The sequence below is a fragment of the Zophobas morio genome, unplaced genomic scaffold, assembly GCF_036711695.1.
Source record: "Zophobas morio isolate AGI-343-1 ecotype UQ-CSIRO unplaced genomic scaffold, CSIRO_AGI_Zmor_V1 ptg000033l, whole genome shotgun sequence".
NCBI classification, from domain to species: domain Eukaryota; kingdom Metazoa; phylum Arthropoda; class Insecta; order Coleoptera; family Tenebrionidae; genus Zophobas; species Zophobas morio.
This window is the reverse complement of record NW_026972138.1, coordinates 700538-717208: the sequence shown is the minus strand read 5'-3', so window position 1 is coordinate 717208 and position 16671 is coordinate 700538. Positions and strand designations below refer to the sequence as shown.

The window sequence follows — 16671 nt, the reverse complement described above, 5'->3', positions numbered from 1 at the left end:
GGGACCCCTGAAAAGGTTTCACATTTTTAAAAAAGACATATGGCGCCCCTGAGAAGGTTTTACGTTTTTAAGAAACACAATTGGGACCCCTGAGAAGGTTTCATATTCTTAAAAAGATATTTGGCGCCCCCGAGGAGGTTTTACATTTTTAAATAAAGAGGGACGTATTCTCACCTTTTTGAAAAAGTGGGGTACTTTCATCAATAAAAAATTTGTAATGGAGATATACACATAGATAATGCACAATGCGAGAAAAAAAGAAAAAAAAACGAAAGGCCGAGTTTGAAATCGAACGCGCGACGTTCGGTTCGCACTCCTGACTCTTAACTACTACACCACGACCGGGATGTTAATGGTAAGCCGTTATTACACCGTGCAAAAATTTGGACGGTTAGGGAAAAACTCAAAACGGATTCGTACACCACAGTTTTAGGACTATATTGTTGCATAATAATTAAATCAAATAAACATAGAATTCTTTGAAATGACATCATCAAATTGGTGGTGGGGATGATTAGCACAATTTTCGTTAGCATTTAACCATCAACATGATATTTCTAATATACATACAAAATTTGACAATAATAGGTCCAGCAGTTTCGAAGTTTTTAGGTGTCTAATTAAAATGGATACGGACAGACAGACAGACCGGCATACGAAAACGGGAGACTACTTTTTTCGTACTTTTGGAGTCATGAAACGTCGAGAAAATGAAGGTTCTATGTCACAAGAAGTTAACGTTGAAGAATACGATTCTCCAGATAGCCCAATGATCAACATAGGAGAGATTTTGTTAAACGGTAAATAAATGTCATCCTTCTTTGACTAGGGAAAGAAATGACAACCAACAAAATGCTGCTGATTACTTAAAATTTTGTCATTTAAATAATCCAAAATATGACGCATTAGAACATTTAACAGGGTACATTTGTCATAAAATGGGGGTTACGCAGACTAGTACTTGCCAAAATAAGACTGATTTTGGCAGATGACCTACTCTTCTAAGAAAACAAAGGGCGAGTGGGTGGGGCTAGCATTTGCCAAATAACCTACCCTCTAAGAAATAAAAGGGGGGCGGGCCGGGCTAGTATTGGCCAAAATAAGACTCATTTTGGCCAAGAAAATAAAGAATAGGTCATCTGCCAATATCAGTCTTATCTTCGCAAGTATAAGACTAATTTTTGCAAATGATATATCCTATAAGAAAACAAGGGTGGGTGGGCGGGGCTAGTACTTGTTAAAATAACACTGATTTTGGCAGATGACCCACTCTTCAAAGAAAATAAAGGGTGGGTGGGCGGGGCTGGTACCTTTTCTTATAAGAGTAGGTCACCTGCCTTTTATTTTTTTAAGGCCGTTTTACACCATCAATAATTATAGCCAGAATTGTGGCTGTAAATTTGTAGACAAAATTGTGTTATTTACTTGGACACACTAATTAACTATCAGAAGGTGGACTCATATAGCCTCCTGAAGAACTTGTTACAAAAATGGCTGAGTTGGAAGTAATTTTTAATAGATTTAATGAAGACGACATCAAAATTACAAAAAACTGTTTAAAATCTGTTATATCATTTTAACAATTCCTCTGTGTGACGTCACCGCGCGACCTGTCCCACTTTGATCCGCCCGAGCATCCCACCTTGCGAATTATTGAATCGTGGTAAAAAACGGCCCCGTAAAGCCCCAGTTGCCATATTTTCCCGCCCTAACCTAATTGATATATTTTTGTTTCGTCTCAGCCCCGAAACGTATCCCAACATTATATGCTTTTCCCATATATCAGAATATTCCGCCTTTCGACGCCCCGAAAAACTGCAATAAATATCCCCATCGATAAAAATCACAAAGGTCGGAAGCGAGACGTATAAATTCTCCTTTATTTCGGACACGGTCCCCGCCGACAGATAAGCATAAGGAAAAAGATCCGCCGACCCCAAAACATTGCCACCCTAAACTCCCCGTCAAAGCCAGCGCGATTCCGTCGCGTGCATGAATCAAGTCAGTGCAAATGGGGTTGCGAGCTGCCACTTAATCGAAAACACTCCCGTCCGATTTCATCAGACACTTGGGTAGGTCCTTGGCGACGACGTTGCAGGTGTCGTTGACGTCGTTGACGATGGGTGAAAACGGCACGTTCACGGTTGCTGATTGCACAAACTCCTGGACGACGATGGCGGTCTCCGCCGCCGTCGATGGTGGATTCGGAGGCGTCGGATGGGCGAGCCGGAGGGCTACGCGCTGCTGGAGAGCATGCCGACGCTGTACACTCAGATCCGAAACGAACCGGCTTTCACCTGCAACGAGACTTGAGTGAGTCCGGGGCTGCGGTGCGGACAAGTCGGGGCTGAATTATGAATGGGGTGTGAGGGCGAATTTGCACCAGGAAATACCGGAGCAGGAATTCCGGCAGCCGGTAATCTGCCGGCGGCGATGGAGTTTTTGATGGATTCGGGCTATTTGGAGGCTGTCTAGGTCGGGCGGGAATTAGAAATTTAAATTTGGGTGGACTAGGAGGGGTTTTGCACAAAAAAAAGTATTTAGCTAAAAACATGTGCCGTTTTTGAAAAAAATCAGTCAGTATAGAATCCTGTAAAATTTCGTCAGATTTTTTATAGAAAATTCTCGTCTTCTAATTCGTTTCCGTTATTATGGACGTAACGTCCTCACTCACAATCCAGTTTTAAAATGCAAGGGATAGTTATAACGGAGAACGAAGACAATCAACAATTCGAAACACGCTTCCTCTAGCAAACGAAATGAAGCTTATATCTATGTACGAGAGTCCGACTCACATCAATCCACTTAAAAAAACACCTCCAGATTCCCTGTGGAGTATCAAGGTAGAAACAATTCTGCAAGTTGGAAGAGTTTTGGGTACCGAACGAACAAAATTATAACAGAATTTGTAAATGTTGGTGAAGATGAGTAATTTTTGGTCGTTATTTTGGGTTTCAGTTGTTCGAAAATTCCAGCAATTTTTTCAAAATTGTCTTTCATGTGAGGCCAGAGCTGATTTGGAATTCCAAGAGGTTTTCCCTACCGCTCTATCCAGTAAAGTATTTTTGAGTTTTCAGATTTTTTTTGTAGCATTTTTAATTTATTATGACTCTTTCTTGTTAACTGAGTAAAGAATGTCGTGCTTTCACTCAAACAAAACGAATAAATATTTTGAATAATTTACACAAGTGAAACATTTAAACAGCCAAAGACAAAATAAAACTTAATTACTTACATCGCCCCATGCTCAGTAATTATAGGAATATCACTCGGGCCTCAGAAAGATAAACAGCGTTAACAAACATCATCGTTCAACAATTATCAGGAGAGCTGTTTTACGCGTAATGATTAAAGTGTTTTTAATAGAGATTACGTCAACAACACGTCCTTTTGTAGACTTTTTCAGAGTTTAAACTATTTGCTCTTCATTTTTTCAGAACAGTTCAAACAGAAATTCTGTGCAAATAACAAGAGCGCCGAGACTCGCATTTAATATGCAACGACGATTATTATTAACAGTATTTTAGTTCCGGCCGACCGAATGATGCTTTTCATCCGAATGGCGCTTTTACAATCCTCGAAACAACTTATTTTAAACATGTTTGTGCAAATTTCGCAGTTAATGAAAGCAAACTTAATGCATTTGGTAGTTGTCGGCTAGAAAATTCACTTTAGTACCGGTTTATAGTTTGCGTTAGAGTGCAGGAATTTGCATAAATGCTAATAAAACATGTACAACTAAACTAAATTAACAGTGCCCTGAGATGTTTTATGGCTTTCATAGAAATCGTGATAAATAGCTGACCCGATTTATGCACGGTTTCACAATAACAATTGGAATTTATGGTTGGGAAGTAAAGTGTTTAAGTCGATATTATGGAGCTTCTGCGATAGAATGAACATTGTAAATGTGGATGCTTCAGGACTGGCTATCCTGACGATCTGATGCACAAAATTTAGTTTAAAATGAACAAGAATTCGACGCACTTGATGAGTTTTTTTTTTTGTGTTGGTACTTCCGAAAATTGACAGTGTCCGATAGGACTGGTTATCGGTTCGAAACGGAACCCGGAATCACCGTTCCGGACGTATAGTTAAAGAAGGATTTCGTTTAAAATGGTGAAAAAATTGAACAACTGATGCCAGAAAAGAACTCAGCGGTACAAAATTAGTCGAGAAATTGGCCAAAAAAATAGAAATTTGAAACTGAGAGAAAGGACCAGTTTTCGATCAATTTTATCAAACTAAATGATTTTTACAAAAGCACGTTTTTGCCATTATTTGAAAAAAAACCGTGGAAATAGTCAGATTCGCTATTTCGCAAAAATTTCTCACCAGAACATCTTTATTTTTAAACCAATTTGATGATTCTTTGAAAAATTGATAAAAATGGTGGATGCGCCGGGAAAATAATTAAGTTTTAATGTGCCTTTTAGGAAACCAAATAGCTTATTTTGGAAAAAGTTCCATAGTTCTTTAAATATTTTAACGTCTGAATAAATTGGACTAACAAATAGAAATTTTGAATTGAGAGAAAGAACCCATTTTCGGGTAAATTTTATCAAACTAAATTATTTTCCCAAAACCACGTTTTTCACATTATTTGGAAAAATACCGAGGAAGTAGTCAAAGATTCGGAATTTTGCGAACATTTCTGACCAGAATATCGTTCCTTTAAGACAGAGTTAAAAAAATAATCAAAATTTTTAATTTTTTAATTTTTTGTTTTTTCAATTTTTCCTGTCTTCAGTTTTTCGGTTTTCAATTTTCTGTTTCGGTTGTTTATTTTTCTTTATTTATTCAAGTTTTGGCTTTTTCATGTTTTGATTTAATTTTTTTTTCAATCTGAAATTATTCAATTTTTGGATTTTTTAACTTATCGATTTGTAATTTTTCTAGCTTTCATTTTAAATATGTAATAATAATTTTTAAAATTTTCACTTTTTTTTAGTTTCGTTTCTTTATTTTCATAATTTTTTCAATTTTTCTTTTTCCAATATGAAATTTTTGAGTTTTTCAATTTTTTGATTTGCAATTTTACGTTTCGGTTTTTTATTTTCTTTATTTTATAGTTATTCGATTTTTCAATATTTCGATGTTATAATTTTTTGGTTTTGCAGTTTTAATTTTTTCAATTTTTCATTTCTTCAATTCTTCGATTTACAATTTTTGAATTTTTGAATTTTTATTTTTTTTTTGTTGTTTCAATTTTACGGTAAGGAAGTCATCAAGTTTTCATTTTTAAATTTTTCAGTTCTTCCAGCTTCACTTTTTAGTCTTTCCAATATTTCGATTTGCACTTTCACGAGTTTTTAATTTTAAATGTTTCAGTTTTTCGCTTTTTCAATTTTTCGTGTTTTCAATTTTTCGAATTGCAATTTGTCGTTTGGGTTTTTTTATTTTTTTTTTCAATTTTTTGGGTTTTCAATGTTCTGATTTTATCTTTTTTTTTCAGCGTGAAATTTTACAAATTTTGAATTTTTCAATTTTTTGATTTGCAATTTTTCGTTTCGGTTTTTTATTTTCTTTATTTTATAGTTATTCGATTTTTCAATATTTCGATGTTATAATTTTTTGGTTTTGCAGTTTTAATTTTTTCAATTTTTCATTTCTTCAGTTCTTCGATTTACAATTTGTCAATTTTTCAATTTTTATTTTTTTTTGTTTCAATTTTACGGTAAGGAAGTCTTCAAGTTTTCATTTTTAAATTTTTCAGTTTTTCAAGCTTCAGTTTTTAGTCTTTGCAATCTTTCGATTTGCACTTTCACGAGTTTTTAATTTTAAATGTTTCAGTTTTTCGCTTTTTCAATTTTTCGTGTTTTCAATTTTTCGAATTGCAATTTTTCGTTTGGGTGTTTTTATTTTTTTTTTTTCAATTTTTTGGGTTTTCAATGTTCTGATTTTATCTTTTTTTTTTCAGTCTGAAATTTTTTCTAGTTTTAATTTTAAATAGGTATATGATTATAACTTTTAAAATTTCTCTCTTTTTCGTACGATTTTAAAATTCTTCCATTTTTCAATTATTGGAATTTAGAACTTTTTCATTTATTCCATTTTTTATTACTTGTTATTTCATTTTTCAATTTTTCGATCATTCAAAGTGACAGTCATTCTGGACTCTACAATTTTGACGATTCTATAAATTTTCGATTTTGCAGAGTTTGGGTTTTCCAATTTTCCGCTTTCGCAATTTTTCTTTATCCAATTTTCCTACTCATTGTTTTTTTTTCGATTTTTTAGTGTTTCAATGTTGTAGATTTTAGTTTCTTCAATTTTTCGATTTTCCATTTTTTCAGTTTTCTGGTTTTTCAATTTTTCAATTTTTGATTTTACAACTTTTCAAATTAAAAAATGGAAAAATTGTAAAACTGAAAACTCAAAGATGGAAAAACGAAAAAATGTAAAATTGAAACTTTGAAAAATGTAAAAACTGGAAATAAAGAACTTGAAAAGTTTGGAGTTCTCGTTTCTTCAGTTTTTTGATTTGCAACTTCTCGATTTTCCACTTTTTCGATTATTCAGTTTTTCATTTTTTCCGATTTTTTAACTTTTCGAATCAAAAAAATGGAAACATGCAAAACTTAAAAGCTGAAAAGTCAAAAATGAAACAAGAGAAAGTATAAAATGAAAACTTCAAAAAATCTAAAAATTGGAAATCATGAAATTGTAAAATCGGATAATTGAGAAAACTGAGGAATTGCAAAATCAAACACTGAAAATTTGAACAATTCAATAAACAAAAAATATAAAATCGAAAAAAAAATGGAAAAACAAAGGAAAAGAAAAAATAAAATCGAAAAAAAAATGGAAAAACAAAGGAAAAGAAAAAATAAAAAATCGATAAAATGAAAATTTAAAAATCTGGAAAAAGAAAAGTAAAATTCAAGAACTTGAAAAATTGTGAAAACGAAAAATTGAAAACTCAAAGGATTAATAATGAAAAACTGAGGTATCGAAAAATGAAAAACTGTAATATCGAAAATTGCACAATTGAAAAATTGAAGAAATGAAAAACTGAAAAATTTGGAAGTCGAGAAATTGAAGAATTGAAAAAATTGAAATTGTCAAAAAACTAAAAATTGTGAAAACCTAAACCTGGAAAAATGTGAAAACTGAAAAATGAAAGAAAATGAAAAAACAAAAAATTGTAAAATCCAAGAAAAAACGTAATATTGTAAGATCGAAAACAGTTTGAAAATTAAAGAAATTGGAAAATTGAATAATTGAGAAATCGAAAAGTTGCGATATTGAAAAATTTAAAAATAGGAAATTTGAAGAATGGCAAAATCAAAGATTGAAAATTTGAAGAATTGAATAAACGAAAAATTATAAAATCGAAAAAAATATTGAAAAATTAAGGAAATGAGAAAACAAGAAATTGTGATATAAAATCTAGAAAACGAAAATTAAAAAATAGGGGAAAATAAAAAATAATACTCAAGAAATTGAAAAATTGAGAAAACGAAAAACTGAGAAGGATTTCGTTTAAAATAGCGAAAAATTTGTCTAGAGACTAAATTTCATTCAGATCAAAAATTTTTATTTTGAGTTCATTTTTTCGAATTTGTGAAATTTTCAGGATTTAAACCATGTCAAACCATCTTCCTTAAACACATCTGATTTGTCAAAAAATTACTCTTTCAACTAATTTGAACTTCCTGAACAATAATCAGAGGCTAAAACATGCCTCCGGAACTTGTTGATTTAAAAAAAAAGATTAATATTCGACACTTTCCAAAAAATGACACCTTTAATTCCAATCGGACGTAGAATCCGTACTAAAAATCAACCAATGTAGCTAAAAAACTCTTTAAATTTTTAGTTTCGTTTTTTTATTTTCATAATTTTTTCAATTTTTTGATTTGCAATTTTTCGTTTCGGTTTTTTATTTTCTTTATTTTCTGGTTATTCGATTTTTCAATATTTCGATTTTGTAATTTTTTGGTTTTCAGTGATTTTTTCAATTTTTCATTTTTTCAATTCTTCGATTTACAATTTTTCAATTTTTCAATTTTTATTTTTTTTGTTATTTCAATTTTGCGGTAAGGAAGTCTTCAAGTTTTCATTTTTAAATTTTTCAGTTTTTCAAGTTTCAGTTTTTAGTTTTTCCAATCTTTCGATTTGCACTTTCACGAGTTTTTAATTTTAAATGTTTCAGTTTTTCGCTTTTTCAACTTTTCGTGTTTTCAATTTTTCGAATTGCAATTTGTCGTTTGGGTGTTTTTATTTATTTTTTTTTCAATTTTTTGGGTTGTCAATGTTCTGATTTTATCTTTTTTTTTTTTCAGCGTGAAATTTTACAAATTTTAAATTTTTCAATTTTTCGATTTGTATTTTTTCTAGTTACCTAGTTTTAAATAGGTATATGATTATAACTTTTAAAATTTCTCATTTTTTCGTACGATTTTAAAATTCTTCCATTTTTCAATTATTGGAATTTAGAACTTTTTCATTTATTCCATTTTTTATTACTTGTTATTTCATTTTTCAATTTTTCGATCATTCAAAGTGACAGTCATTCTGGACTTTACAATTTTGACGATTCTACAAATTTTCGATTTTGCAGTTTTTGGGTTTTCCAGTTTTCCGCTTTCGCGATTTTTCTTCTTTCCAATTTTCCTACTCATCGATTTTTTTTCGATTTTTTTAGAGTTTCAATGTTGTAGATTTTAGTTTCTTCATTTTTTCGATTTTCCATTTTTTCAGTTTTTTGGTTTTTCAATTTTTGATTTTACAACTTTTCAAATTAAAAAATGGAAAAATTGTAAAACTGAAAACTCAAAAATGGAAAAACGAAAAAATGTAAAATTGAAACTTGAAAGGTTTGGAGTTCTCGTTTCTTCAGCTTTTTGATTTGCAACTTTTCGATTTTACACTTTTTCGATTATTCAGTTTTTCATTTTTTCCGATTTTTTAAGTTTTCGATTTTTTAACTTTTCGAATCAAAAAAATGGAAACATGCAAAACTGTAAAGCTGAAAAGTCAAAAATGAAACAAGAGAAGGTATAAAATGAAAACTTTAAAAAATCTGAAAATTGGAAATCATGAAACTGAAAAATTGAAGAAACGAAAAATTGAAAAATCGAAAGATTAAAATTGGAAACACAAAAATTGCAAAATTGAAAAAACCAAATATAAGATCGAAATGTTGAAAATTAAAGAAATTGTAAAATCAGATAATTCAGAAAACTGAGGAATTGCAAAATCAAACACTGAAAATTTGAACAATGAAAAAACAAAGGAAAAGAAAAAATAAAAAATTGTGACATAAAATCGACAAAATGAAAATTTAAAAATCTGGAAAAAGAAAAAGAAAATTCAAGAACTTGAAAAATTGAGAAAACGAAAAATTGAAAACTCAAAGGGTTAATAATGAGAAACTGAGGTATTGAAAAATGAAAAACTGTAATATCGAAAATTGCAAAATTGCAAAATTGAAAAAATGAAAAACTGAAAAATTTGGAAGTCGGGAAATTGAAGAATTGAAAAATTAAAATTGCCAAAAAACTAAAAATTATGAAAACAGAAACATGGAAAAATGTGAAAACTGAGAAATGAAAGAAAATGAAAAAACAAAAAATTGTAAAATCCAAGAAAAAACGTAATATTGTAAGATCGAAATACAGTTTGAAAATTAAAGAAAATGGAAAATTGAATAATTGAGAAATCCAAAAGTTGCGATATTGAAAAACTTAAAAATAAGATTGAAAATTTGAAAAATTGAATAAACGAAAAATGATAAAATCGAAAAAAAATATTGAAAAATCAAGGAAATGAAAAAACAAGAAATTGTGATATAAAATCTAGAAAACGAAAATTAAAAAATAGGGGAAAATATAAAATAATACTCAAGAAATTGAAAAATTGAGAAAACGAAAAACTGAAAAGGATCAAAAACTTTTATTTTGAGTTCGTTTTTTCGAATTAGTGAAATTTTCAGGATTTAAACCATGTCAAACGATTTTCCTTAAACACACCTGATTTCTCAAAAAAATACTCATTTAACTAATTTGAACTTCCTGAGCAATAATCAGGGCCTAAAACATGTCTCCGGAACTTGTTGATTTAAAAAAAAGATTAAAATTTCTACACTTTCCAAAAAATGATATATTTGTCCGTCAATTCCACACGGACGTAGAATCCGTACTGAAAATCAACCAATGTGGCTAAAAAACTCCAAAAAATCGAATAGTGAAAACCGAAACCCGGAATCTTATCCTGTTCCGGACTTACATACTGTCAAATTTTAAATTTAGTTTTTCAGTTTGGATTAAAAAGGATTTCGTTCAAAATAGCGCAATATTCAACAACTGATGTCAGAAAAGAACTCAGAGATACAAAATTAGTCCAGAAACCGTCCAGTTTTTAACACTGTAGTCAGTCGCAGCGCTGTCAGCGAGACATCTGACAGCAGTAACTATAATATATAGTCTGAATGAATATTCATCCACGTCATTTCAACATGACTAGAAATCAACCATAGATCCGATAATATATCATCTATATTAATTATTATGACATCTGAATCCAGAACTCGGCAGAAGCCAAAGTTGCTCCAAAAATTTCCTTCCAGACGACGAAATCGAATACATTCGAAAACAAAGAGAACGAAAATAATTGCATTTTATTGAAATGCATACTCTAAATACATGTTTATTTTAAGTCGTCGTCTGTACGATTCAGTTTTCTACCTTACTAAATAAACAAAACTAGCGACTAATTCGTCGTCCTGGACTGATTAAAGCGACATCGTTGTTTGTGTTTGTTTCCAATTTACTTTTTCCCGAACCGAGTCTAACTTTACCTGATGTACTTGTTAGTTGCAGATTTCAATTCATGTTTATTCATGCAAATAACGAGATGTGTATGTCGGCTAACTACGTCGGGTGTGGTGCGGCGCGAATGTGGAATTCCACCAACAAAGATGTTATAAATGGAGTTCAAACAATGATGAAGAAACACATTTAGGGTAAGAAATTTCATAAGCGCCTCCCGACTCTTAAGCAAATAGACGTAAGTAATAGATTCAATTAAGAGCACTTAAGTTAAGCGTTCCACTCTTCCCGTCAGACCTCATAAGCGCCTTGGGGGAATACTTATATGAAATGAAATTTTATCAGATTAGGGACATCGCACGAGATAACGCCGCGAAAAATATCGATAGTGTGGGAGGTGAGAGAAGCGCCTCCAGCGAGAGCGCGCTGTGAATATGTGAAATTAAAACTCCAGAAAAGTGTAATGTGTACGTACACAGGCTGCGTCGTTATCGTTCGTTATAAATCGATCCTCGACGTTCAATTTTCTCACAAAGAGAAACCCTCGTTGCGGAAAACACTCTAAAGCCACATTCGACGTGTCACCAATTCCTCGGCTAACAATAGTCCCGCGCAAAAATAAATACTAGAGAAAATTCACCTGTCCCGATCGGCTATAGATTTAAAGACAATTTCCTGCAAGGAAACGATCAAATTTAGTTTTAAGTCTTGAGGGAAAACTCTGACCTGGAGAGCACTCGGGGCGGCGGAAGTGATGATCTTCCTGACCTCGGTTCTCATTCCCACCGTGCAACTTATCGTGTGTCGATGCTGGAGGGATAGAAGCTGTAAACGATATTTTCTAGGAAATAGACAACCCACGGCCACACTTGCTTTGGTTAAAATATTGCGCTAACCCTATCTATTGTTAGCCTTGTTACATCGTTCCGAATTTATGGGTGCCTACGAGAACGAAAATCCTGGAATCTCTTTATTCATGATAAAATTCAAATTATGGGGCCCGCAGTTCGCGTCCGGGTTCTCTGCGGCAGAGCCGTTCCTTGACAAATCTCCACGACAAGGTCGTCGGATTTAATTATTTTCTAGACAAAGATCATGCTGTTAACGTAAAAATAGACCGAAAAAGTGAATCCGGTGACACCGGAGCCGAAAGCTAAACTAATTTTCATCAACTTCACTTGTTGGTCGTGCATGCCGCGATCGCACAAAAAAATAATTAAAACTCGTGTTCGACGACATGCCATCACAGTGTACATTTTTATCGGGGGAAAAATAAACACAAACACCACACCCTCCATCCACTCGGCAACTTTCTACTTACCCGAGACGCGCAAAAACTCAAACAGAAACAAAGAAGTAGTAGTAGCACTGCGCTGGCTAACAAATAAACTGACCACGACAATTCACAGGTCCCTGAAACAAATAATTAACAAATTAGATAAAAAAAACCCAAGTGGTGTCGGGGTTTTATCGTCCTTGCCAACACCAAATTGAGCGAGAATAGGTGCGAGCAGAAAAGGCGAGAATTACTGATCCAAATCCGGGGAATGAATATTGACCGTTCAATAAGTAACTGACAGGCAATAATTCGAGGGAGACGATGGATGAGACCGCTCATCGTAAGAATGAGTTTCGGGGGCGCAAATATGAAAACAATATCTCTTCGGGGTTGATAAATTTAGAGCTTTTGTTAAACGGAAATGGACGGCAACGCAGCGATTCCGGTTTTTCTAAATTGTTTGCTAGAAAGTAGAATCGGCGGAATTTTCAAAACGTGAAGTCTGTAGCGTGTCGTCCACTGAGTGTGAGTTCGGTATCTATTTTAATAACAATTTTTCAATTGATGATCCGAGGATTTTGGTATTTGGGGATTTTGAAGTTTTGAGCATTTTGAGGTTTTAATGATTTGAGAAATTGAAGATTTTGAAGATTTAGTGATTTGAGGATTAATTCTGAAGATTTTGAGGAATTCAGGATTTTGAGGATTTGATGATTTGTTGATTTGAGAAATTTCCGGATTTGGTAATTTAAGAATTTTGAGTATCCTCGGACTTTTGAGGATTTCGTGATTTCAAGATTTTGAGGGATTCAGGATTTTTAGGATTTGAGGATCTTGAGGATTTGGTGAGTTGAGGATCAGGTAAATTGAGGACTTGGTGATTTGGTGATTTTGAGGACTGGAGGATTTTGATGAATTCGTGATTTGAGGATTTAAGAATTTGGACAATTTGAAGATATGGAGGATTAAGGAATTCAGGATTTTTAAGATCTGATACCTTGGTGATTTGAAAATTTTAAAGATTTTGAAATTTTGAAGTTTTGAGGATTCTGATGATTTGGCGATTTGAGAAAATTAAGGATTTGGTGATTTGAAAATTTTGAGGTTTGGGGATTTTGAGAATTTCGTGATTTAAAGATTTTCAGGAATTCAGGATTTTTGGGATGTGATGATTTGGTGATTTGAGCATTATGATTATTTGAGGATTTTGAGTTTTTGGTGATTTGAAAATTTTGAGGTTTTGAAGATTTGAAAAACTGAAGATTCTGAGGATTTGGTGATTTCAGGATTGAGGTTTTGACGATTTGGTGATTTGGTGATTTTGAGGATTGGAAGATTTTGTGGATTTTGAGGAATTCGGGATTTTGAAGAATTCAGGATTTTGAGGATTTAGTAATTTGAGAATTTTGAGAATCCTCGGATTTTGGTGATTTCGTGATTTAAAGATTTTGGAGAATTCAGGGTTTTTAGGTTTTGAGGATGTTGAGGATTTGGTGATTTTGAGGATTGGAGGATATTGATGAATTCCTGATTTGAGAATTTTCGGATTTTGAGGTTTTGAGAATTTCGAGGATTTAAGAATTTGGACAATTTGAAGATATGGAGGATTTGAGGAATTCAGGATTTTTAAGATCTGATACCTTGGTGATTTGAAAATTTTAAAGATTTTGAAATTTTGAAGTTTTGAGGATTCTGATGATTTGGCGATTTGAGAAAATTAAGGATTTGGTGATTTGAAAATTTTGAGGTTTGGGGATTTTGAGAATTTCGTGATTTAAAGATTTTCGGGAATTCAGGATTTTTGGGATGTGATGGTTTGGTGATTTGAGCATTATGATTATTTGAGGATTTTGAGTTTTTGGTGATTTGAAAATTTTGAGGTTTTGAAGATTTGAAAAACTGAAGATTCTGAGGATTTGGTGATTTCAGGATTGAGGTTTTGACGATTTGGTGATTTGGTGATTTTGAGGATTGGAAGATTTTGTGGATTTTGAGGAATTCGGGATTTTGAAGAATTCAGGATTTTGAGGATTTAGTAATTTGAGAATTTTGAGAATCCTCGGATTTTGGTGATTTCGTGATTTAAAGATTTTGGAGAATTCAGGGTTTTTAGGTTTTGAGGATGTTGAGGATTTGGTGATTTTGAGGATTGGAGGATATTGATGAATTCCTGATTTGAGAATTTTCGGATTTTGAGGTTTTGAGAATTTCGAGGATTTAAGAATTTGGACAATTTGAAGATATGGAGGATTTGAGGAATTCAGGATTTTTAAGATCTGACACCTTGGTGATTTGAGAATTTTAAAGATTTTGGAATTTTGAAGTTTTGAAGATTCTGATGATTTGGCGATTTGAGAAACTTAAGGATTTGGTGATTTGAGAATTCTGAGGTTTGGGGATTTTGAGAATTTCGTGATTTAAAGATTTTCAGGAATTCAGGATTTTTGGGATGTGATGATTTGGTGATTTGAGGATTATGATTATTTGAGGAGTTTTTGGTGATTTGAAAATTTTGAGGTTTTGAAGATTTGAGAAACTGAAGATACTGAGGATTTGATGATTTCAGGATTGAGGTTTTGACGATTTGGTGATTTGGTGATTTTGAGGATTGGAAGATTTTGTGGATTTTGAGGAATTCGGGATTTTGAAGAATTCAGGATTTTGAGGATTTAGTAATTTGAGAATCCTCGGATTTTGGTAATTTCGTGATTTAAAGATTTTGGAGAATTCAGGGTTTTTAAGTTTTGAGGATGTTGAGGATTTGATGATTTGAAGATCTGGTGAATTGAGGATTGAGGTTTTGACGATTTGGCGATTTGGTGATTTTGGGGATTGGAGGATATTGATGAATTTGAGAATTTTCGGATTTTGAGGTTTTGAGAATCTCGAATTTGGGGATTTTTTTAAGGATTTCGTGATTTGAGAAATTAAAGATTTTTGAGATCTGATACTTTGGTGATTTTAAGATTTGAGGACGTGGTGATTTGAGAATTTTAAAGTATTGATGATTTGAGGATTTTGATAATTTTGAGAATTGGAAAATTTTGAGGACTTCATGATTTCAGGATTCTGAGAAATTCAGGATCTTGAGGACTTGATGAGGTTTGGAGATTTAGAGATTTGAGAATTTTGAAGTTTGGGGATTTTGATGATTTCGTGATTTAAAGATTTTGAGGAATTCAGGATTTTTGGGATTTGATGATTTGAGGATTTTGAAGCCTTGACGATTTGGTGATTTAAGAATTTGAAGTACCGAAAAAGTGGGAAATTGAGAAATCGAAAAATTGGAAAAATTTGAAAATAAACAAACTGAAATGTCGAGAAATCGAAGAATCGAACTATTAAAAATTAAAAAATCGAAAAACATGAAAAAGTTTAAAAAAATGAAAAAAGAAAAATCTAGGAATAAAAATAGAAAAACTGAAAACTTCCTAAACCAAAATCCAGAAAACTTCAGAAATCAAAAAACTGGAAAGTCGAAACTCCAAGATATTGGAAGATCGATAAATCGAAAGCCGAATAAATCGAAAAATCAAATATTTGAAAAATCGAAAAATCGGGAAATTGAACAATCGAAATATCGAAATCTCGATAAAACATCATAGATCGTATAATTAAAAATTTAAAAATCGTAAACTTGAAAAATTAAAATATCTAAACTCCAGAAGTCGAAAAATCGAAAAATTGAAAAATCGAAAAGGAAAAAAAATTGAAAAATAGAATAATCGAAAAATTTAAGAATCGAAATGTTGAAAAATCCAAACACTGAAAAATTATGGAAGTATTTAAAGATCGAAAATTGGAAATTTTAAAAATGGAAAAATTGTAAAATCGAAAAATTAAGAATTGAAAAACTGAAAAATCCAGAAATCAAAAAATTGAAGTATTAAAAATGAAAAAATCCAAAAAATATGAAAAATTAAAAAAAAACGAAAAATTGAAAAATCTACAAATTAAAATAGAAAAACTGAAAAATCGAGAAACTGAAAACTCCCAAAACCAAAATCTCGAAAACTCTAGAAATCAAAAAATTGGAAAGTCGAAACATATTGGAAGATCGATAAATCGAAATCCGAAAAGTCTAAAAATCGAAAAACCCAAATATCCAGAAATCGAAACATCAAAAGATCGGGAAATCAAATAACCAAGAAGTTCAAAATCTTAAAAATCGAGAATTCGAATTATAAGTTGAAAAATTTAAAAATTTAAAAGAATCGATAAATCGAAAAATCGAATATTTGAAAAATCTAAAAATCGGAAAATTGAATAATCGAAATATCGAAATCTCGATAAAATATCATACATTTTAAAAATCGAAGAAATGAAAAATTTTAAAATCGTAAAGTTGAAAAATCGAAAAATCTAAACCGCAGAAGTGGAAGAATTGAAAAATCGAGAAATTGACACATCCAAAAAGATCGAAAAATTGAAAAAATTGAAAAGGAAAACAATCGAGAAATCCAAAAATTTAAGAATCGAAATGTTGAAAAATCCAAAAACTGAAAATTGAAGAATCGAAAAATCTAAAAGTCGAAAATTGAAAATTTTAAAAATGGAAAAATTGAAAAACCGAAAATTCCAGAAATCGAGAAATGGGAAAGTCAAAAAAAATTAAAA

General features: G+C 31.7%; 1 protein-coding gene across 2 annotated transcripts in view; it reads right to left on the bottom strand.

Moving 5' to 3' along the window:
• Nucleotides 1-1301: 1301 nt before the first annotated feature.
• LOC135139786 (LHFPL tetraspan subfamily member 6 protein-like) overlaps nt 1302-16671 on the bottom strand; it is a 198865-nt gene continuing 183495 nt past the window's right edge. The window contains exons 6-7 of one of the 2 annotated variants that reach the window (XM_064070121.1): nt 12097-12188; nt 2175-2297 (exon numbers count right to left, since the gene is read on the bottom strand). In XM_064070121.1, the coding sequence (XP_063926191.1) occupies nt 2271-2297; nt 12097-12188 (119 nt within the window). In that variant the 3' untranslated portion in view covers nt 2175-2270. Of the gene's footprint in view, nt 2298-12096; nt 12189-16671 lie in introns of both variants that reach the window. The other variant, XM_064070122.1, reaches the window with a different exon arrangement.